Source organism: Neospora caninum, chromosome IX (genome assembly GCF_000208865.1).
Source record: "Neospora caninum Liverpool complete genome, chromosome IX".
In the NCBI taxonomy this organism is placed as follows: Eukaryota; Apicomplexa; class Conoidasida; order Eucoccidiorida; family Sarcocystidae; genus Neospora; species Neospora caninum.
Window position 1 is genome coordinate 3965736 of NC_018390.1, and position 22354 is coordinate 3988089.

At 50.7% G+C, this 22354-nt stretch overlaps 2 protein-coding genes across 2 annotated transcripts; both read left to right on the forward strand.

Moving 5' to 3' along the window:
• Positions 1–3668: 3668 nt before the first annotated feature.
• Positions 3669–6647, forward strand: NCLIV_043200 (putative ADP-ribosylation factor-like protein 1; the record flags this gene model as incomplete). Its single annotated transcript, XM_003881236.1, has 5 exons — positions 3669–3828; positions 4396–4472; positions 5034–5109; positions 5438–5585; positions 6500–6647. 5 exons carry the CDS (start codon positions 3669–3671, stop codon positions 6645–6647), a joined length of 609 nt encoding a protein of 202 aa, XP_003881285.1.
• A 6141-nt stretch (positions 6648–12788) lies between these two features.
• Positions 12789–19003, forward strand: NCLIV_043210 (hypothetical protein; the record flags this gene model as incomplete). Its single annotated transcript, XM_003881237.1, has 8 exons — positions 12789–12912; positions 14807–14834; positions 15972–16053; positions 17018–17122; positions 17415–17519; positions 17753–17850; positions 18412–18607; positions 18959–19003. The coding sequence occupies 8 exons, from the start codon at positions 12789–12791 to the stop codon at positions 19001–19003; spliced, it is 783 nt and encodes a 260-aa protein (XP_003881286.1).
• Between the last annotated feature and the right edge of the window lie 3351 nt (positions 19004–22354).

Genomic DNA, 22354 nt, shown 5'->3' on the forward strand with positions numbered 1-22354 from the left:
GAACATGGGAGGTGGGGTCCCGTCTCAGATGACGACGGTGACAAGGGCCAGAGTGCGGGGAAGAAACAAGAGTACGGGCGCGGAGGAAGCAGATGCAGGCAGAAGAGGAGACGGAGCCGGCGAGAGGAGACCGGAGACGATGAAACGGGAGAGACGAGGTCGGACGAAGGGAGGACAGAGAGACAGGCGAGGGAGCAGGAAGGAGAGGGAAAGGAGGCGGGAAAACGCCGCAAAGAGGGCGGCACAGGGAGGAAGGAGACAGCAAGAGCGAATGTGGAGGGAGAGGCGTGAGAGACGACCGGTGCCTTCTCCGCTGTTTTCATGCGATTAAAACGCCCTTAGGCTTCGACAACGACGACCGCGACGAATACGGGACAATTCCTGGATTGCGAACAAAACATTTTCTCGAGAAAAAAGGGGGAAAGTGTGGGGAGCGCGACGGTGAACATTCCGATTGTGCCATTCGTACGGGGCTGTCTCTTCGTTGTGCATGTCGTGACGGAAGCAAAATCCCTTTATCATGATGAAGAAAAGTTGGAAAAAACGGCCGTACTCGTCTCTTCCCCCGTAAAAACGTCGTTTCACTCCCGTTTCCCTTCGTGATAAGTCCTTTTCCGAATACATGGACCACTCAAAACAACAAACAAAGAAAATAAACTGGAATCGATGCATGTCTCCTGGCCCGTTCTCGCTCGTTCACGGCAAGCGCCAGGCGGTGTGCGCGGGTGTGTGACGCGCTGTTCGGACACACGCTGTGGCGGCTCAGGACGGCCACAGGAATCGAACTTTTGCTGGAAGAACTACGTTCGAACAAGGAAGCTTCTATGAGGACAGAGTTGCTGACACAATGGAGAAAGACGTATTCGTGAAGTCTCCTTGGTGATATCCGCGGGAACGCGTAAACGTGGTGCGGTATACCTACCGCGGCCCCTCCTGGAAGCAGTTGCAAAACAGAATTTAAAACCGTGCTTGCAGTTTTTTTTCTGCTCGCGGTAGGCTGCTGGCCTACCAGTTACACTGCTGTGAGCAAGAAAACTACATGCGAACTCTATTTCCTTCATCGTCGTGCCCCAGTGTCAATTACCGTGCTCGAGCCGGTTGTGCTTGTCTTGTGGAAGTTTCCTCGGTTCTGGTTCTCGTGTCTTCTCTGTCGTGACCCACGGTGGAGGGAAATACTCTGCGTAGTACTGGGGTTTACTTGGTCTTGTTTCTTACAGAAATTCTCGCATCGGAAGAGACCACAGGCAGAGTGACTCCGCTCACTACAAATCTTTCCCTCGGCAATTCTCTGAGAACAGAAAACGAGACGACGGCTTCCCTTGCCGTATTTTAAGTAGCATGTGACAATTGCTGAGCGGCTTTCAGGAAAAGGAAGCATCCTAACTACTCGCCCGCTTTTATAAACATTCGGTGCTGGAAATAAGAAGCAGCGGCGCTAAGGACTGCAGAAAGGCAGCAACTTCGGACAGCCTCTTTGAGTGACTGGTGACAGTGGTAGCACGCGACCATGTGCAGAGGTGTTTTCCGGGGGCAACGACGGTGCTGTTCGCGTCTAACTCCCGAATCTGGACACTTCATCAATTTGGCAGCGAGACTGCATGATTCGGAAGACTATAGAATGGTAAATGGTAACAAGAAGAGAGGAGACGAAGCGAACCGGAGCTACTGAATCCGGTTTTTCTCCTACACCTCTGGGGCGAGGGACCGAAGGCGCTCTCCGTCCCCCAGGTTTTCGGTTGGTATGAACGGCAATCCCCGTTTTTCTGTGCCGCATTCTCTCTCATCCGAAAACACTTGCCGGAACTTCGGTGAACAACTACAATTCAGGAATGAGGGGAACGCTTCTGCCCGGTCGCCCTTTCCCTGCAGCTCCGAAAGGAAGCTTCGACGCTCAACCTCGATCTGTCCAAGCACAGCTGCGTCGAGCGAACGAGGCGTCGATTCTCGCGCTTTGGCTTCTGCCCCGAGCAGCGGCAATAACCTTCATCGTCCTTTCACATGTTCTCAAGCAGAGAAGCCTTTTCTCGCAAGGCTTCTGGGGTCAATTCTCCCCTTTAACGGCAGTTGTGGCAGACGGTTCTGTGCTGTGGGCATTCAAATTTCTGCTCGAAAGTTTTCTACAATTTCTGCTGCGCGGCAGTACATCTCTCGCGACAGAAAAAGTCGCGACCGCATGCAACAGCTGTTGCCCTTCCTTCGTCCTGAAACATCTCCATTTTCTCTCGAATTTTTTCCCTGCAGAAACGTCGCAAATCCACAGTTCCCTGCGTTCGGCCGTTTTTTGTTGAGCCTTGATTTCTTTTCTGTAGGTACACCACGCTGTTGCCCGTTCCTGCACAGTTGCTCTCCAGTTCCGAAAAATCGCGTGGTCATTTTGTGCACAACTTTCCGCTGTCTCGGTCAACAAGAAAGGAAATACATTCTGACAATCTGTATTCAATGCAACCGTTCTTTCTGCCAACCTCTCTGACAGACATTTTCATGCGTATTCTGTCCACGGCAGCGTCTTGTATACAAATAGGCCATTTGATGTTCTGGGCCCAGTGCGGCATGTCCATTGTGGTCAACCATTCTTGACAGTTCCAAAGCTCATATCCGCTGGAACCTGCTCCATATCGTACCAGAGAGAGCGAGTCCTCGTTTAGAGGTGCGGCATCTTGAGCCTTCGCAGCCTCAGCCCCGTCTGCCGTCTCCGCCCTGTGCATACGTAGATTGTATAGACGTGGACATGCAGATACGGAATATTTGTCGGTGGACGCAAAGCAGATGCATGTGGCACAAGTCTGTTTAGAGGTACATAGGCACATCTTCCGCCGCTCCATGTATGTGGTTTCATGTTGTAGGAATGTGTACACGTCTAGGTGTGGATATCCAACTACAGTAGCAGTGAGGGTTGGCGCGACTTCAAATTTCAACCGCCAATGTGAAGCGCCTACTTCCCTTCTCTTTTTGTGAACGCCCCTTTTCGTCTCTTCGTCCTCTCGCGCTACTGAGGGCGCTGTCGCCTCTCCTTTTATTTGGGCGTACGTCTGCAAAGACACGAGTTCTCTTAAGAATTTGTTTTCCTCTTAATCCTCTGGACATGAATTTGAAACGAAGCTATCTCCGGCGAACGCTTACCGCACGGGTCATTGCTTTTTCCCATTTCTTCTCCGTCAGCATCTGTTTGAGTGACGACCTGGTGGCTCTTGGAATCTCCGAGAATCCCGCAACTGGTTTGCTCAGCGTCGCTTCCCTCACCAGTTTCCTCTAGTCTTCGTTCTGAGCGTTTTCCCCGATTGTATAGGTTGTTGTTTCTGTGTATGGTGCTCACATCTTTTTCCTTGCCTCTGTGTCTACGAGGTGGTCGTGGGTTGCTCGAGCCAGGGGCCTTCGACCTCAAAGGCTCTCCCTCTTTTTTTAAACAAAGAAGTCTCCTGGCTCTGTACTCGTTTGTGCAGCTTGAGGTCTATCCACCTCACGTGTCTTCTGGCTGTCGTCCTCTCTCTTTGGACTCGTGTTCGCCGGGCCAGGCGGTGCACGGGTGCGAAGATAGTTTTTTTTCCATTCAGGAACAGGAAAAAAGAAAGGTCAACTGGAAAGAGAAGGAATGTACAGAAGGGAAGAAGTCCGGCACAGCGAGTCGACCGCGGGTGTGCTTTCGCTTGAGATTCCTTTCTCTGAGCAACATGGGAAGTGCCTTGAGCAGCGCCATTCAAAGCAGCCTGAGCATGTGCTGCAGTAAAAATGTCTATCAGATTCGGGTGGCGGGTCCTGCCCAGGCAGGAAAGACGTCCATCATCAAGTGGATGAAGTACAGGCAATTCTTCAAGCTGACGCCCACTGAGGGTACGCAAGCATATCGGTGCATCGCCTTATGTGTGTCTGCACAGTGTCCGTATGCGACGCTCTTTTCCTCTGTGTTTCTCCGTATCGTTCTTCTGCAACTCTTCTTGCACGGAGTCGTCCCGCTGAAATCGCATCTAGGTTTTAGGCATGGCAAACGAGAAGGTGTAGGTAGAGAAGACGCAAGGGCTCGTGAACGAGGATGCAGAGGGAGCACGTATGAGGCAAAATCGATGCGCGCTTGTGCAGCTGTGTGGCCCAGTATTAGCACAAGTGGGCACGTACCTCTATCTGTCCGGTAGATGGCGACAGAGCGGTGCATACGAATGCATTTGTATACGTGTATTTATTTGCATGCCTGCCCAGACAGATATTATTTCCGGTTGAGAGGTGCCAACTGCCTACGCAAAAAGTGTGCGACTTGGTGAAGTGTAAAAGAGAAGCCATTGCTCCTCATTCGTGCATAACGGGAGTGGTTGTTTATAAGCGTTAGAATAATCACGTTTTACTGCAAGGAAGAGGAATCATGAATCTTACCACTCTATCGCCTTTTCTGTGTGTTTGAGGCAGGCCTAGAAGTCGACCGAGTCGACTATCCCGACACCGCCCTTGTCATGTGGGATACGCGGCAACACTTCGAGGATATGGTATGTTCTGGCCCCACTGTTAATGCGGCGCCGCTGAAGGGGGCGTGTATGTTCGCCCAATTTCTGGAAGTCCTCTTATATTTCGCCGATCAATCCTGAATGGGACATGGTGTGGAGTGCATTTTGCACTATAAAGTGGGCAGATTATGGTGCAGTGCCGAGGCAGGTCTACCACTCAGCAGACAGTATATGCACTTGTTCCAGAAGCAGGTGCGCGCTCCTTCCACGACCATGCCCTGCCGGTGGTTCCAGTACGTACGTTTTATTTCTGGTCCGTCGTAATTGCTTGAATATATGAATATATATACACATGTATTAATGCATACACGTATATGCGAACGTCAAGGCAAACGGTCAGCATGCATAGGTACATACATGTACATATATGTATATATATGAATGTGTGAATGTGGTCACGGAGTATCCGTTTCAAATCCAAATATCTGCATAGGTATATGTGTGCTTGTACACGCTGTTCTCTTTGCCCCAGCGCTCTAGGACCCTTGACGTACGCCAATTGAGCCACCGTTGCAAGTGTTTTTGTGCTATTCTGGTCATCAGGTCCGTCCACATCACCTCGATATTAGAGGAATTATCTACGTCGTGGATAGCTCTGATCCCGGTCGGCTGCGAATCGGTGAGTTTCCCCAAGTAGAGGACCACCGCCGAAGCTGTTCTCCAAGAGCGTTATTCGGCTTCGGCAACAGCTTCACTCATTTTGTCTCTTCGGATACGAGCCATGTATTCTCAGGTAGAGTTGGTGCTGTAGTTTGGTGAAACTTTCGATCTACATATTAGGATCGCGGTGCGCGTGGTCTTGTCTTTATGCTTCGCACTGTCTCTCTCGCCCATGCAAATGCTGAAGGGGATCGGACGGGTGGTGGCTGCCTTTTGGTTCCTGCCGGTATGATAATTTTTTCAGTGACCGTTTTGCACCGTTTGGCTATGTCTCGCTTTTGTGACAGCAACTCGGGCGCTGGACAGGCTGTTGCGCGATCTCCCCGACGCCGGCGTCCTTTTGGTCTTCGCGGCGAAGCAGGATCGGCCTGGGGCTATGCCCGTAGCAGACATCCAGCACCAGCTGCAACTCCAGCAGTTGGTTGACAAAGAGTGGTGAGAATATAACGGAGCTCACCGTTCACTGTCACGCCAGTGCGCCGCCCCTACACAGCGGGCGGCTTTGCGTGAGAAGGCCTGAGACGGGAGGCATCTGCAAGTGGTCTTGTGTCGGGTATTTAGGTCTCTAGTACTTTGCTGAACAGAGACATGGAAAGAAGAAAAAACCGCAGAACCTGGTAGCCGTTCTATCTCCTGTTCGAAGCGGTGCAAAATGCCAGCGGATACAGCGTCAAGATGATCTGCCGCTCGTAGCGGCTCTCTTCTACTTCACAAAGCTGGCAGAAGCATGTCCGTCTCCGGCATAGTGAAGGGCCCGCCTGTTTTTTATTCACGTTTCACCCAGTCTTCTCCCACGGCAAAGTACGGCAAGAACGTACGGTTCTGGCCAGTAGGATCATAAAATACCGAGGAAGCACGGCAACTCGGACAGGGAGGCGCTGATAAATCTATTGCGTCACCTGCTGGTTCTGCACGCAACGCCCATGATCCATCACGCGTGGCAAGAGAAATGTAATCACCAGATCCAGCGCCTGCTTACTACCCTCACTGACTGTAAACAGGGGCGCGGATGAGTGGCGTCAACCAGCCGCGAAAACTGAAGACCGAAATTCTCGGAAAGCGCGTTGCCATTCCTCGATAGTTACCTTGTTTTCGATGGCAGATGCTGTGGGCAGGAATGCGTCGTTGGCAGCGCCTCCGGTTGTCCTCGTCCCACGTTTGCCTGTTTTCTCATTTCTGTCCAGGACTGCGGTTGCCATTTCAGACGCCTCTTGTTATTGCCCGTGGTAGAGTGCCAAGATCTTCGAGTGCCGTATCAGTCGCATGAGGATTATCCTCCATCGGATCGGCTTGCGTGATTGTGAATAGATGAGGGTCTTCGCTTCCCGCGTTTCTTGTGTTTTTTTCAGCGGCGTCTTCGCGTGTAGCGCTAAGACTGGCGAAGGGATTGACGAAGGGATCGCATGGCTGGTGCGGCAGCTACGACAACAAGACGGCACGGGATGCTGCTCCTCTGATCAAGCAATACCTTGTTTTTTGCAGCAGGTGCCGTCGTGAAGAGACGAAATACTTTCTTTTTGGAGACAACGTCGAGTGTGGCTACACGTTCTCTTGTAGAGAACGAGAGAACGCTGTTTTGTCAGAGGTGTTTGTGCTCAGTCGGCAGACCAGGCGATGACCGCTGAGGCGAGTGACGGTCTAGACTCACGCCGCTGGTTCCCAGGTGGAACGACTTCCGAACCCCCAAAATAGACTGGTACAAAGAAGTTACCATATCCTCCGTACAAAGCCGGCACCGCAGATTGCCTCTTTGTCATCGCATGCATGTATGCATGTCCATTTTGCAACGTATAATTCTCTCTATTTATGTATATAGGTAGTAACGTCTCGCTGGAAGCAAAGAAGCACTACACAGTTCAGTACCTGTACGTACTCCTGCAATTTAGTAGTGCGGTGCCCGTTACTTTCGGTGGGTGGCTCTCACATTTGAGTCGTAGTGCATGTGAAAAGAAGCGATAAGAGTGGTGGTGTTCGGCAGCACAGGCGTGATAGGTGGAACCACCGTGTCCGTGCGCTCCAGCATTCTCCGGCACTGACGTCTATTCCTTTTTCACATCCCCGCTCATCCGTCGCCTCGGGAGAATGAAAACGCCACCGCAGTTTGCGTCCGGAGACCTTGGCGACTGAACGATACTGTGTTCCGCCGGAAAAGTCAGGTGCATTCTTGGAGGGTTGTCCGTGGGGCGTGTCCACGTGCATGCTTTTGGCGTTGTCGCCGGATACACGGCACACAGGTGGCAACGGGGTAACTGGCGGGAGATCGTTCCATTTTCCTGAGGAAGAGCAGGCGAAACGACCTTGCCGTATTCCAGGCGTATCAACGTGACTATAACATCATATATATTAATGCATATATATATCAAAATACGTCCATACCTTTGCATAACTGCACATCTGCATCTTTATAGAGACATTTGCACGTGTATGTATATAAAGCTAGACGCGCGTGTGTGCATCCATGCATGTAAATCTACAGCCAAATAGACGTATTGTTAGATAGAACATATCTGTATCTTGTGTATAAATGTATTTTTGTACTGGATATTTACACATAACCGTATGCCTTCAACGAAACTGCTGGTAGCTGTGAGGATCTACTGAGTGACGGGTGCTAGGAAAGGAAATTCCAATTGGAAAAGATTCTGTGAAAGTCCATCGCCGCGGTTTTTGAAGGCATTCATGCTGGTGGCTTGATAGAAAGCGTTTTTCTCAGGTGGCACCGGCGAGTAACGATATGGTAACCGGACAGATGGACCTTTCGCGTATTTCATGCTCTGTGGAAGGAAAGTGCAAGGACCATGTGTCACACGTTCGGGCCTTTGTCTCGTGGCCGTATGTGAGATCTCATTCGGCCGTGGAGAAAGAGGCCCCGTTTTGGCGTTTTGTTCGAACAAACTTTTGTGTGCGCTGTGCGAGTATCTCCGTCTTTGTTGGATTTCGGTTTCAGAAAAAGGCTTCAGTGCGCACGAATTTGAAAAGGTTTCCCCAAGACTTCTGGTTTGTCGATTGTCCTCTGAAGTATCTGGCTTCTCCGGAGGAAGGGGTCTACTTGCGAGTGTACACCCCTTCCAGGATTTTGAAAACTCATCCAGGCCCTTGATAAAGCTATATGTGATGGACGTAGACAGGTAGCGCCTGCACCATTTTGTGAACATGGCTGAAACTAGACAATGAAAGGATTGTGAACGGCCAGCATGTGACTTTCACGACAACGCAGCACAATCAGAAGCTATATTTTTTTGATCGCAGGAACGTCGAATTGACAGCAGTGTGCGGACTAAAGTTTTCGAGGCGAAAGAGGTTGTATCTTATCATACCGCGATTTACTGTAGCTAGAGCCACACACTCACGCGTGCTTGAACACTTTTTATGAAGTCTGATAGGGGTCCTATCGTCAGGTTGGCTTTCTTGCGGTGTTTCGTTCGAAGACTCACTCGCCATAATGAGAGTGAGCGCAACTGGATTGACTTAGAGGAGCCTATCTGTCCTGGAGATAGTGTAACAACGGCTGTTTTACTTCCTGGCCGCAGCTATGGAGCAATTGTGGAAAACGCGAATTCGTATTGGCTCGGAGTCAGCAGTTAGAGGATTCCGTGCTGCTCGTTTAGTCCATCAATATCCCCCTTGTGCGCTATTTAATCTGCGTACTCCGAGAAGGAATTTAGGACTGCCCATCACAGTGCGCGTTCCAATATGCACATTTGGCTGCTCTATGTGTTCGCTCCATCAACTAACGCCGTGGAGGCATTCATAGGAAGGACGTCGTTCCAACTGGCCTGCAGGACGGCAGCTTTATTAACGTTCAGTCCGGTTCTTCCAACACAACAGAGCGGGATCAAACGCGAGCTCGAGCTTGTACGTGTTTTCCTACGACAAGCACAGGGTAGGGGGAACATGAATCTCTCCATGGGTGTCCCTGGGGGAGGCATTTGCACCCTACGATTGTTGCTACACAAAATACTTGTAGTTTTACTATAAACTAAGGCAATCGGCGAGGGCAACTTCAGGGAAGCCTATGCTTGATCCGGCGGCTGTGAAGCACGGGTCCTGCTCACGTTGCTGGTGTGTGTTGGACTTCGGTTGGTACTAGCATTTTACGCTCTTCGCAGGTGATAATCTTTGAGGAGACAGGAACCTGCGTAGCCGCTGTTGAGGTCCCGCCGGGACCTTATAATGCTCCTTGTGGCAGAGAGTTATACACGGGATAGTCAGATGACTTTAAGGGATTTGGCTGGGGGACACCTCGAGGAGTACTTTTGGAAATCGCACACAGGGTGCCTGCAACGCCCACATTTCCTACTACCTTATGTCAGTCTTCAGCGGGAACCGCTACGAGTAGGCCTACGACTTTTGCCTGTTTCGAACGAACTACAAGACAGGGGGCAACAAAGATAAATGAAAAGACGAGGTCAGTTCGGGCAAACCGGAAAGCCGCTAGGACGGGCACAGCGGCTACCACGAAAAACCGGGCGTGCAGCCAGAACACCTAAATTAACAGAGCTTTGCAGATCCTACAGGGCTCTTCTGAGCACACCCTTTCCAGCTGTTAAATATCCGGGATGTGTGAATGTCAACCGACGCCTACAGAATTTTACAGGCATGGTGAGGCGGTGTAGCCTGGCTTTTTTCTAGCAGCAGCGGGACAGAACAAAAACCGCATGCGACAGCGGTGTTTTCTTGCCTCCTCTGGCTCTCCCATGAGTTTACTTCAGCTCCACTGGAGCGTCTCCACGTCTACACCACACTGGGCTGTTCAAGACGGCATATTTCGCTAAGGCCCACAGTTTTTTGATGGCACGTGAGGGGCCCCTCTAATGCAAATCAGTATGTCGAAACAAGTTATCCTGTCCGATGTAACGGTGTTTTGCAGTTCAAAATGCAGGTTTCACCTTTTCATGACTGGCATTTTCGAATTATGTTTCCAATCTGATTCGGGTCCCGTCCATTTTCATGGTGCGAGTAGGTATGCGGTGCGTGTACCAAAAGTGGTTGAGGGGCAAGACATCTCATCTGGAAAGGAGCATCGATCACACTACAGTTCCACTGGAGAAAGACGGATGGAGGAGGCTGGCTTTGTCATTACCTGGGTCTAGTGCGAACTGGCACCTGCCTGCTGTTTCGTCACCGAAAGGCAACAGGGCTTCGAGCGCAGAACCTCAGGCTGCAACTGCTAGAAAAGTGAACACGGTTGGCCGAGCTGGTGTATGTAACACTGCAGAAGACGACAGGTCTCAACAAAGAGCAGGAGTGAGCTTGGTTGGCTCTTCCTGAGTTCCGCGTTGTATAAAATAGCCACGAGGCGAACATAGGCCACCGACCCGCCCTGAACGTTCAAATCAACATGCCAAATCAGGGGTCTCTACAAATCCCGTGCACACTAAAAGACACGTCGTTCCTTACAGTACCTGTTCCCCACGCCGCTGGAGGACCCACAGCTGAGGAGACAAGTGTGAGTTTTCCAAAAGGAAAAAAACGCACATGACCAATGAACTACTCGCGGATACGCCCTACAAAGGGTAAAGCTCCGCGCCCCCCGTGCAAACTGGAAAAACAGTTGTCGCTCGCCGCAGTTGCTAGATGCGTCCCCTTTCCACAACACTCTGTGTTCATGATTTGCCTCCTCGCTGCCTGGCTTGCTGGCAGCAGACGCGTTCTGCCTTGGCAGTCAAATATTGCTCCCGTAATACCTGGAAGAGGAAAGCGATATGAGTACCAGTCGGAGAAGCGCGTCGAGGCGAGGCTTGTCGTCGTCTCCCGCCGCCTCTCAGTTCTGCGGTGAAAACCCTGAAGGGCGCTACGGGCATCCCAGGAGAACGAGCAATAACGTTGGCGGCTGGAGAGCCAGCGATGATTTCGGGTGGACGGAACGAAACTTGTTTGACGTTTTTCTTGTCCTTACCAAAATTCCTCTGGCACCCGAGGAACTTGAGTATCGGGAGAGGCAGCATGGAGTTGCGGATCCTCCCCCCTCAACGATCGTTACGAAACCTCGAGCGAAAGTTGCAGTCATGGGGCCTCTTCCGAAGGCAACAGCGCCGCCTCATCCTTCGAAAATTAATGTTGACAAGGTGGCACCAACGAGGGCTTTCGAAGAAGAGAGCCGAGAACCAACAGATGTGCGTGAAACACAACGCTGGTCGGCATCTGGCATCTGCTTCACTGATATGCATTGTGCAGATCCGTGTAACTAGTGGAAGAACGAACAACTGTGGGGCTCTTACTACACTGCCCAAATTTCATTGACTTTTGCTCTTGTTTGTTTACCGTAGCTGCTGGTACATCGTTATGCGCTATTTCCTTAACGAAAGGTCTCCACGGTGGCGTACGTTGAAGGTTTTTGACAGTCGTAACGAGAAGACCGCGACGTTCTTCAACCAATAGTGGTGCAAAACATATCTCCTTGAGGAGGAAATATATGTTGTCGTTGCTTTTGCGACACAGCACACCGGCCATATGCAACAGGACTCTCGGTCCTCTCACCTGTAAATGATATTTTCGCGCGAGGCGACGCCAATTCAAACCCTGACTCAATCTGGGCATCGTTCGTCATCGTTCATGCACATTGATACGCCAGCTAAATGTCTTCGGTGTGGAGCTCTGCTGATCTTTCTCAGTTAACGCAGCATTCTGCGCGGAGATTCGCAGCCATTTCCTCCACGTTGGCTTTCGCACTGACGAACGGCTTGTGTGCTTGCGAATCGGATTCGTTCCCAGTGTTCTAAGCGGCTACGTGCGCCTCAGCGATTCGGAGATCATGCTGGTGACTACGCTTCTTCTGCCACTCTTCAGGGTTCGGTAGGTTCGAGTCTTCCATCCTCAGCCCGCCGAGGCCGTACCCCTGAGCATGGCGACGGGTCCAGAAGAGGACGCGGGACCAAGCATTCCGACCATTCCGACCATTCGTCGCCGAGTGACCGAACTAATGGAAGCAGAAAGAACAAGAAAGACAACAGGGACAGACAAACAGAGAGGGCGGATATGAGTAGCAAAGAGAGCCACAAAGAAAACGGTGATCGGTCTCACAGGAGCGACATTTCAGACAAGAGTGAAAGGTCAGACGAGTCGTCGAAGAAGGAGAAAAGGGAAAGAAAGAAAAAACGGGACCATGCGGATGAAGATAAAAGTGGTGTGGCGGATAACCCAAAAGAGCGGCACGAAGCGCCGTCCAGGCTCAACATCTCGGATGCAAAAGACAGCAATGAACCCGCAGAAGGCAAACGGTACCGACCTCAAATATACAAAGTCACTTGCAAAGTCGGAGCGTCTAAATCCCAAAAGGTCCCTTTCAAAAACAATACCGACATAGACAAGGTACGCGACGTGTCGATGCTGTCCCTTGAGGAAGGCACGGAGACGATCTGTAACGAGGTGCCCTTCTCACGACTTTCCAACATCTTTTCGACAAAATCGCTATTAGAAGATGCGAAACTGTGACAAATATGTGGGTGACAGGCTCGTTCGTCTACTCTGTTATTTGTATGTCGAGACGGCCTTATCTCCACTGAGGTGGACACGCCTGGTCGGTACGACCATCCAGCAAAAGGTTTCGTCAGCTCAATCCTTTCTTCATAGTCTTCCAGCGAAATGTAGTCCAGACTGCTGGCACAGACACGACAAAAGTTCCCCAGAGGTTCTTCAATGAGAAACGTGTTCGCAGACGTTCTCAGTTTCGGTATCAGACACGAGCATTGCGACAGCCAAGACTTCATCGGTGACAATATCTGCTGGAGAGGAAATCAAGCTCCCTATCAAGCTATTACCGGTAGGTCACAGTTCAAGCCAGAAGAGAGGGTCAGATTTATCTGGGAAGCCGCTTCTAAACACATATTTTCCGTGTTAGACTTCGCTAGTCCCTCGCCCCACAAGCAGTGAACAATGCATTTGTTACAATCCTTATATTTGGATTGCATTATGGAGTCTCCGACAGATTGTCATAGGACCAAAGACTCTTTTTGAGAGCCCGTCTGAGGCATGTCATGATGAGAAAACCTTTTGAAAGGCGCCCAACCTGTAGGAATTTAGTTTGATAGAGAAGTCATAAGATATACAAAAAGAGCTTTCAGAGGATGAAAAAAGGTGTAGATGCATTTACACTAACGTCAGGAGCTACTCAATAGAGTTTGTAGAAGGGAGTGATTGTGCGTAAACGTACGTTTCTGCCCGCATGAGAAAGCGCCACCATGTCTTCTCTCATTTCTCTCCTATACGCGTTGTTTCCTTCGTTTTGGACAAAGATTGTTTTGGAAGACATTTCTCATCAACGAACTAGAAAGTAGTGTCCGCCGTAGTCCAACCTGATGCTTTAGAGAGGCGTCTTGTGATCAGGGTGAACGCACCTGCATCGAGTTTGGTTTTACCAAAAAGATGCAAGTGGGGATGATGTGTTGCGAGATGGCGGCGTTTTCAGGCGGAGAGCCCGGGAGGGAAAACAGTTACCGTCACTCTCTCAGATGGAAAAGAAGAGATGCATCAGGCAGAGCTGAAGGTCACCTATGTTGTATCGGAGGGCAACTAGGTGTGTCTGACGTGGAAACATCCCTGAGTTTACTTCTCGGCTTTCTGATGGTTACGTGGTCGAACTCATGCTCTCCGGCATGGAAAAAATGCCCTTGAGTCGACTTACTAAATACTTCCTCCTGGCACCACATTTCCAAAACATTCGTATCTATCTTCCACAGATAAGTACTCCGTCTCTATTTCTCATACTGTCTCTGCATTTTAGAATTTCGGGATGCCGAGACAAATTCCGTGTTTCCTAATCGATCGCGATTTGTGTGCGCTCATCGCGCATACCTGCAAGATGACAGTTCTTTTTTTTCGGGTTAAAGTCCAAGGGTGCAGGGCATTCTTCCCGGTGGCATGGTAACGGGGTTCCAAGCATCCAGGTTTAGTGAGAGCGGCGGGGTCATGCTCCCACTCGACCTTCTGCGGTTCTCTTCAACCAGTCGAGTTCTACCCGACACAGATGTGCAGTTTCAACGCTGAAATAAAGCACATGTTGGCATGGGGTCAAGCACCTGAGCATGGCTCTAAGTGTTTCGCTGAACACACCAACTGCTGGCCACTTTGTTGGCCAGTACGGTGGAGGAGCACGGGTTGGCATCCGGCACGACCAATGGACTACACCACAGTACTAAGCTCACGCCCACAACACATCAGCCGTATTAAGGAGCAGCACGAAGGAGATGCCCAGATATGTGCTGTATAGGCATAAACGGTTGAGTCTGAGAGCAATTATGTCCCTCTGCTCAACAGGCGATTTCCATCTTCGAGAACTCAGTTACGTACAGGACGCGCTTGTACGTCGGTTTAACGCATGTCATAGGTTGTCTCGCTCCCTTCACACGTCTTCGCTGTCTGAGTCTTCACCTGCAGTTCCTGTCAGCGTTTCCTAATGGGACACTTTCATCGAGAAAAAACGTCATTCATGCTCCTTTTCAGGTGCGGCCCCTGCCAGTGAACCTCAAGACACACAAAATGCACACCCGTTTGTGAGTTTCTCCGCTGTAGAAGTAGGTTTTCCCTGAACGAATTCTGACGAGTGATTTGGAATGCATCGCGGGAACACTGATAGGTATTCTTTTATGTTCCAAAACTTCTAGGTAGACGGCTACCTGTCACTTGGTGTGCTGTGACCGTCCTCTTTTCTCTCTCAGTACTCACATCTTCGCTGTTATACTGCAGGTAAACAGCGAGCATGGCTGTGTTCACCTCACACACTAAACGGTAGACTTCAGTTCTTATTGACTGGTTTGAGAATGGAATCTTCAGAAAATACGATGGGGAGCCGGCCGCGACAGTGGCAGAGTGTGGTCTGCAGTCCATTCACGCTGGATGTCTTGATGCATGTGCGACAGCTACACGCCCCCATGCGCATGCTGAAACTGTCACTTCCTAGTACAACCTAGACCGCGTCTCCTGTTGTTGACAGGGAACCTCATGGTTTCAAAGAATGGCTTAAACGAGGAGAAACCAGACATCTCCTTTTCTCTTCCTGTCTGGGAATCCAGCAACGCCGCGAGTGTCTTAAAGTAAAACGAGACACAGATGCGTTCGCTGCGCCAGTGCATGCAGAGCGCTTACAGGCAGGAGGGCTAACGCGGAGGTAAATCACCCTCCTTCGCATTCAAAAAAGACGGGCAACGCGTTTCCGTATCTCTCGCAACACTTGATAGGAGGTCAACGGTTGTCTGGAATTCCGGAGCGACTGGACTGTATTCCATCACTGAATCCTCTTTTCGTCCGTGAAAACCTTTCTGTGTCACGGTATCGCACCCTGTCGTTCATTTTCAACACATTCGGAGTGTCAGATGTTGTCGCAGAAACTGTGACTTTTTCCTTGGCGATCCGTCTTCCTGCCGTTCACATGTGCAGCTGTCATCAAGGCGGCAACGTAGATGAAACAATAAGTGTAGCCGCATCTTATGAAGCGTTGACACAAAGGCGCTTTTGCAAAATTCTCTGTCCGAAAAGACGTCTTGCTGCGGAGGAGAGAAGGGCTCTCTCTAATACGTGCGCCGCCCGGCATTTCGCTGGCGGGAGCTTGGTCGATCTGTCGTATCTCGCATATTTCATTCACTTTGGCGACAGCCGTTGAGCGCGTTCGTAATTACTCAACCGCCAGCACCGAAATGAAATGCGGCCTGAGCCACCGCCGTGAACAATAAGTTCTAAAGAGATTGTCAATTTGGCTCCTCAAGCAACCGACTTACTTTACATCCCCCGCGCAGTCAATTACGAACAGTGACATCCTTCCTTGGAAACAGCAAGCGGGGTCACACGTGGTTATTCGGTTCAGCGGCAATTTTCGGTTCTCTGCAGCGACTGGGGAAAATACGGCCACGACCTCGGAGCCATGGCGACAGCGGAAAAGCTTGGCAAGATTGCCACTAATATTGTCCTGGTGAGGCGGAAAATCTCTGCACACAGGGTGCCCGTGCCCCTCTTTGAATTGTGCCCCGCTCTTAAGGTGTATACCTCTATTCAATCTTTTTTGTCCCCATGCGAAACACCCAACACCGCAGACTTCATGAGCCAGGTTCGCGTAGGTACTGTCCTTGCCAGGCATGTTATTGGTGTGGTTCCGAGACGTGTTATTCATGGACCTGTGCCCCTCGACTCAGCGGAACATATATACTTAGCAAGTGCATCCTGCCCCAAGCGTGTAGCAGTTGAACACGCCTTGAGGTTCCAACTGCGCAAACATTTTTCGAGAAACACCAAATGAACCGAGCTCACGCTGTCCCGTGTCCTTGCCCGTTTCTTTTCGCATGTGCGTCCCAAATTTGCAGTTGTTAACGTTCATCGTGTGTTCTGTGTTGCTCTACGGTGCCAACGCGCTGCCAGGAAAAAGTTGCTCAGGACAAACTCCAGGCCGCGTACGAGGCACGCTGTCAAGGCCAGAAGCCTGAAGAAGAAGCACACCCTGAAGCCAGTAGGCTCCCACCTCTGTGTCTGTATTTGAACATTAGATGAATAGTGACTGATATAGACATAACGAAAGGTATTGAGCTGTACATTGGGAAGTAACGATATGTAGGACTTCCATTTTGAATTGAGTAAGCACCAGGGCTTTCGGCCGATGCCATGTATATATTCACCTCTGTCAAGGTTCTTCGTTCCAGTTCCTGGCATTGGTTCTGCGACTTCCCTGTCGAACCGTGTTCTCAAATAAAATCTGGGATGTGCTGGAATTTCACGAGCACTCGGCCGCATTTTCCCGTCGTGAGTGTGAAGCTGCATATAGCGCCCGTAGATGTCTCTCTTTCGGTAGCTTGAAGCGCACTCAGCGAACCCGTGGGTGATGCGGAAGATGCGGGGTATCGAATTGACTATTTGAAACGGTTTCCAGCTGTGCTGATTTGTAGCACGAGTCGGCTCAGTACCTGCCTGCAGATGAAAAAGAGGAAGGAGGAAATGATGGTCTCGACGATATTTCCAACTGGCGCGAGAAAAGAATGCAACAAATCAAGGTACGGACACTACCACCACCACAGAGTCCCACAAAAACATTCCGGTTGCAAACAGCGCGGAATCTGGAGCTCGTACAAATCCCCACGCACTGTGAGGCGTGACAATGGAGATGACTCAGCATCATCGTGCAAGCGTACGTACGCAAGGGTTGGGAGGCGCTTTCAAGTCCAAGCAGGTCTGGATCCTTGTTAGGCGCTATTTCCTCCTGGGGAGTGTCTAATTCAGGAAATCGTGTCTGCTCCTGTCCACCTCTCTGCTTCCTTGATTTGCGAGCTCAATATTTCCGTTCAGGAGGCGCGAAACAAGCAGGATCTATACAGGCAACAGGGCCATGGAAAATACGAAGAAATCGTAGAAGAAGAATTCCTTCCTGCGGTGACAAAGTCGAAGCTGGCGGTGAGATATTTATCCAAGTATCAGCCCCATCGCCTGGATCGAATGGAGCTGGCTGCTGCTCATCTTAGTTGTTTTTGTCTTGTCCTTCCGGTTCGTAGTACGGATGTTCCAAACGTCTCTCAGTCTGCCGTTGTCGATTGAGCACAGTCGGTCAGTAACGCTGTTGCAACGCCCGGGCTTTCTCAAGTTGACGACCTCATTTTTAATCGTATTTTTCGGGTCCTTCTGTTCAGATCTGCCATTTCTTCAGTCCTACCTTCGACAGGTGCAAAGTGATGGATAAACACCTTACCGAACTAGCACTTCTCCATGTGGAAACGCGTTTCGTAAAGTGAGCACATAAACCCTAAACCCTATGGCCTCTTCCAGGCTCGCTCTTTCACACCGGATCCAAGTCCTATTGCGTTAGCATACTCCCCAGAAAAGAGAGTTTGTGTGGAAACCTCTGTGAGTGCGTGAGTGAGATTCGGGAAGCTTGCCGTCAGATGTGGTAGGATGCTGTGGCGCTTGCGTCGATAGTCAATTAGAATACAACTCAGACGTGACTGTGTACCGGAGTGTCCGTACAGATGTGGAGCACAGATTCGATTTCAGTCCATATCTGCGGAGCGGTCTGGTTCGAAATCGACCTGTGTCAGTCGCTGCCTGCTGTTATTGATCGGTATCTATGTATCACTGGCGCAACGACGCGAGGGCGGCCTGTTACGAGGAAGGCCTAGTAAGATTGTCGGGCAGCGTATGTATTAAACGGCGCCCAAACCAAAACGCGAATGTCCCCGATGGACAGTTGTTGCCCGACGCGAATTACTGGATGGAAGACCTGAATCTTCAGCGCTTCCCCAAGCGTTTCTCCACGACACGGCGCTGCCGCTCAACGACCTTGTTTCTGCAGATTGAATGCCGAAAAGGCGCCGTTTTTCTCTCAAAAGCTCCACATTCGGTGCCTACCGTCGGTTGTCCTATTCAAAGACGGAATCGCGGTGCATACGATTGTTGGTTTTACGGAGCTAGGTGGTGTGGATGATTTCCGAAGGGCCAAGCTGGAGCGTCTGCTGCTCAAGTACCGCGTTATCGAGAGGTGTCTTGGGGTAAGTGCTCAAGAGACGTCGAAGCTCCATCAGTTTCCTCCCCTGTTGTACGTTCGGACGTCGGGTATATGCTGCAGGCCACGCCGGAGAGAGGTTCCTCACCAAAGGGGCAAAGAAGTGTCTGATGTGTGCAGTTGCACGTGCTAGAGCTCTTGCTGCTTCTTCATTCATGTGATTTTAAACGGCAGATGGCCGATGTGAGGAAGCTCGCCGTTGTCATGGAAGGAAAGTGAATTGAGGTGTGCGTCCGCAAGTATTTTCGGGAATATTTAAGGGCCTTTCACCTCTGCCCATGCCGGCAGCTTCCACCCCTTTCATCAGTTCTGCTCTTTCTCTGTGATTACCGGACAGGACAACGTCAGCGACGGGTCAGACGACGAGTCGGACAACAATTGATGGACAAAACGCTTTTCCTGACGGATTTTCAGGGCGATTTGATCTGCATCCCGCCTGCAGTGCACACCACGGGACACCATTTCCCTCGACTGGCCAGCTGCTGCGCTCCGACGCGTCGAATGGAACGGTCTTCACTGACACCTCTCGCCGAAGATGAGTAGTGCTGACCTCTGCCCAGGGAGTTTGTTCTATTCATGTGTTCAAGAATGCTGAGGAGTGCAAGAGTGTATGAAGCAGTTTTGCTATGTACAGTCGTGTGCAATAATACGCTTGTCAATCGCGGAGTTCTTCAATGCGGCCTGCGGAGACCGTGGATAATGGCCTCTGGAGGACTTTATATGGCACTCATGGGCACAATCTACGATGTCCAAAGCCTACAGATTCATTCTATATTTTGTGGGAAGCTTGGAACGATAAAAGACTGATTTTCTTCGTATCCCCGTACGAGAGCGGAAGAAAATTCCCCAGGAACTCAACTCGCGAAACTACAAAAGCCATAGGCGTGTGGACAAAAAACGCACTACCTGCACGCCGTCGTTCACGGTTGTCTACACACCGTGTAATCGTGTAATCGCAGCCATTGAAGCGTAGCAAGTCAAAATAGTTAGCCACTGAGGCTTTCCGTAGCTGATGAGGAGATGAGCATTCCTGACAATCCCCTTACGGTGAGCAAAAGTTGCCCTCTAGGGTAGGAATGGTTCTGTGGCTAACACGAACAAAACAACAACCAATGCAGAACTATGGGTCGAAGGTGCTTGTTGGCAAAGCTGAAAGGTCCTGAATATCTTCAAGCGAATGCCGCGAAGCCTGCAATTTGTTTGCTAACTTTAGAGCGGAAATTTCACGAATCCTACAGGAAATAAAACTGAACCCTGCAGCAGACTTGGTCACACATAAGCAGGACCGAGCTCACGGAGTGCTAAACACACCGAATTCTGGAGCGCTGAAGAGAGGCAGTCGCCACATGCTCTAGGATTCCGGGAGAAACCGTACGTCGAAGTCGCCTGCGCAACTTCCCTCCAGGCGCTAGTGGTTTAAAACATAAGCTTCCTTGCCCACTAAGATATAGCTGCCGAGTTCCCAAAATAACATTCAGTCTAACCCCAAACGCTAAACGCTTGAAATAGCGGAGAGGCGCTCCCCTACAACCTTCCACACGTGTAGATTGGGAAACGCATTCAACCGCTCCTTGATGAGCATATCCAGGCAATACCGATAAAGCCACTGGGCAACAAAATTGGACGACAGTTCCGCAGAAACCACGTCCAGCTATGGACGCCCATATTAAGGCGTTTCGGTGCCCGAAAGCTGCTCTGTGCCACAGTGCAGGGGGGTGCAGAACTGTTACAACCTTCACATTTTTCCTCGACACCTGCGACTTCTCAAAAATCGTGTTTTAATCGGCATCCATCGTCTCGCTCGTGTGTCCACCATATCTACAATCTCTGCATGACAGGACGATGGTTTGATGGTTTGCGCCTAGGTCTACGGGCTAAACAAGCGTGCGACCAAATTTCCAGGAAAGGTGTAAGCCTCGAAGTGGAATCTGTGCCGGTTGCCTGACGTTCGAAAGATGCCTCCTCGCGACACCCACTAGAAAGACGGCGTTTTGTGACGGAAACTGGAACCTTTTTACACAACGGCAAACAGCCATATTCGTGTCTAGATCCGTTCTACTCGCCGCGCAGCTCTGTGCTTCGCTACCGCTGCCAAGACTCTGCCACAAACGACCACACGACGCTTTTCATTTGCACGCAAAAATCTTCCGCTCTCATTGGTTTGAGCGCCATGTACAGCTTTCCACTCCCCCCCAGCACTAACATGAATGCGTTGCGTTTATCAAGCGCATTGTCTTCTGGGGGAGGGAGGGTGCTGTCACTTCGATTCCCAATGATTTTTTAAAAAAATCATTTCTACAGCAGTTGCGGCAGTCTCCTTGCTACTTGAACACCTATGGTCTCTACACGCTTGATGCCGGAACAAACTTTGCTGCAGTCTCTCGCGGACGAAGACGGCTGCCTCAGACACTTGCACTGCGTAGATATGCTGATGCGGCGGCAAGGATAAAAAAGGAATGTTCGCATGGAGCTTTAACTGACTTTGGACAGTCAACACCCGTGCAACCAAAGACGGTACTTATCACGTGTTTTCTGCTTCGAAAGGAAAAACAGCAAGTCAACGAGGCACAACAGTGCGGCAACGGCCTCGTGAACCGGAGCTGTCCTATCCTGTTTTCCAAGCTTCAAAGCGCGGCGTCTCGCCTTTTCCCCTTTCTTAATAGGTGACCAGACACGAGGCCAGTCCGTACAAACCGTGCTCTGACAGTAAAAAATCTCGGCAGGCGGTCACCAATCCCATGCAGGTCACGCCATTTAACCTGTCCCGTTGAAACCAATGGTGTCGGATATTTGATCTGTTTCGAACAAGCAGATAGAAATTGAAGTCGTCGGCGTGCCTACGAAACTCACCAGGCATACGTTCTCAGACACCATCGGTTCTGTGAATGTCGGGCATCTTTAGGCCCTCTTGAAAAGCTCTTCATACCTTACGTGGCAGTCCGGGGCACCGCGGTGCTGTCGGCAGTGGGAATTCTCCTTTAAGTTCGTGCCGTCTGCGTTCATAAGGCAGGTCGAGTTACCGCATACACTGTCGGAAGTGGCCCGTTACGTCTCCGGTCTAGGAGGGTATACCTCTGTAAACTTTCACAGCGGGAACTCCCGGCTGAAGATCGCCCTTGTCTTCAAGACATCCGGCGAAAGAATCGTCCAGCAGACGCTGGCCTGGCACACTTCGACGTCCAAAAAGTTGCGCGAAACACAGTTTCAACGTTCTCGTACTTCTTACCGCATACATCTGCTCACACGCGCTTTCAACATTGACTGATCAGGGCTGATCAAGTTGACCGGACCCACCCCTATGGATTTCGGGGACCACTGTACGCATATCCTAGCCACTTTCGACGGTGAGTCGTTTTAAAAACCAATCCAAAAGTTGATTCCGAAGCACGCCGTCCAGCTGCTTGGCTTCAGCTCCGTCTCCGTTGAACGGGCCGGTGCATGTGTGCACCCTTCGGCACGAGACTCGCACTCGCCATCGACGAGCCCTCACCTCCAGGGACTCCACGAGGCATCGCAATTGTGTCCCCGCGGATGTCATTACACACGCTCCCTGCCAGCCCCTGGAAAAAGACCACCGAAAGAAGAATCGGCCACGCCGAGAGGCGTTGTGACGCGCGCAAACCACGTGGAAGCGATTCGTATCCTACCAGAGCAGCACGTGCTTTCTTGGTACGCACAACTCCACCATCGAGAACGCAAAGCCAGAGAAGTCGGAAATCCCTCCGGCTGGCCC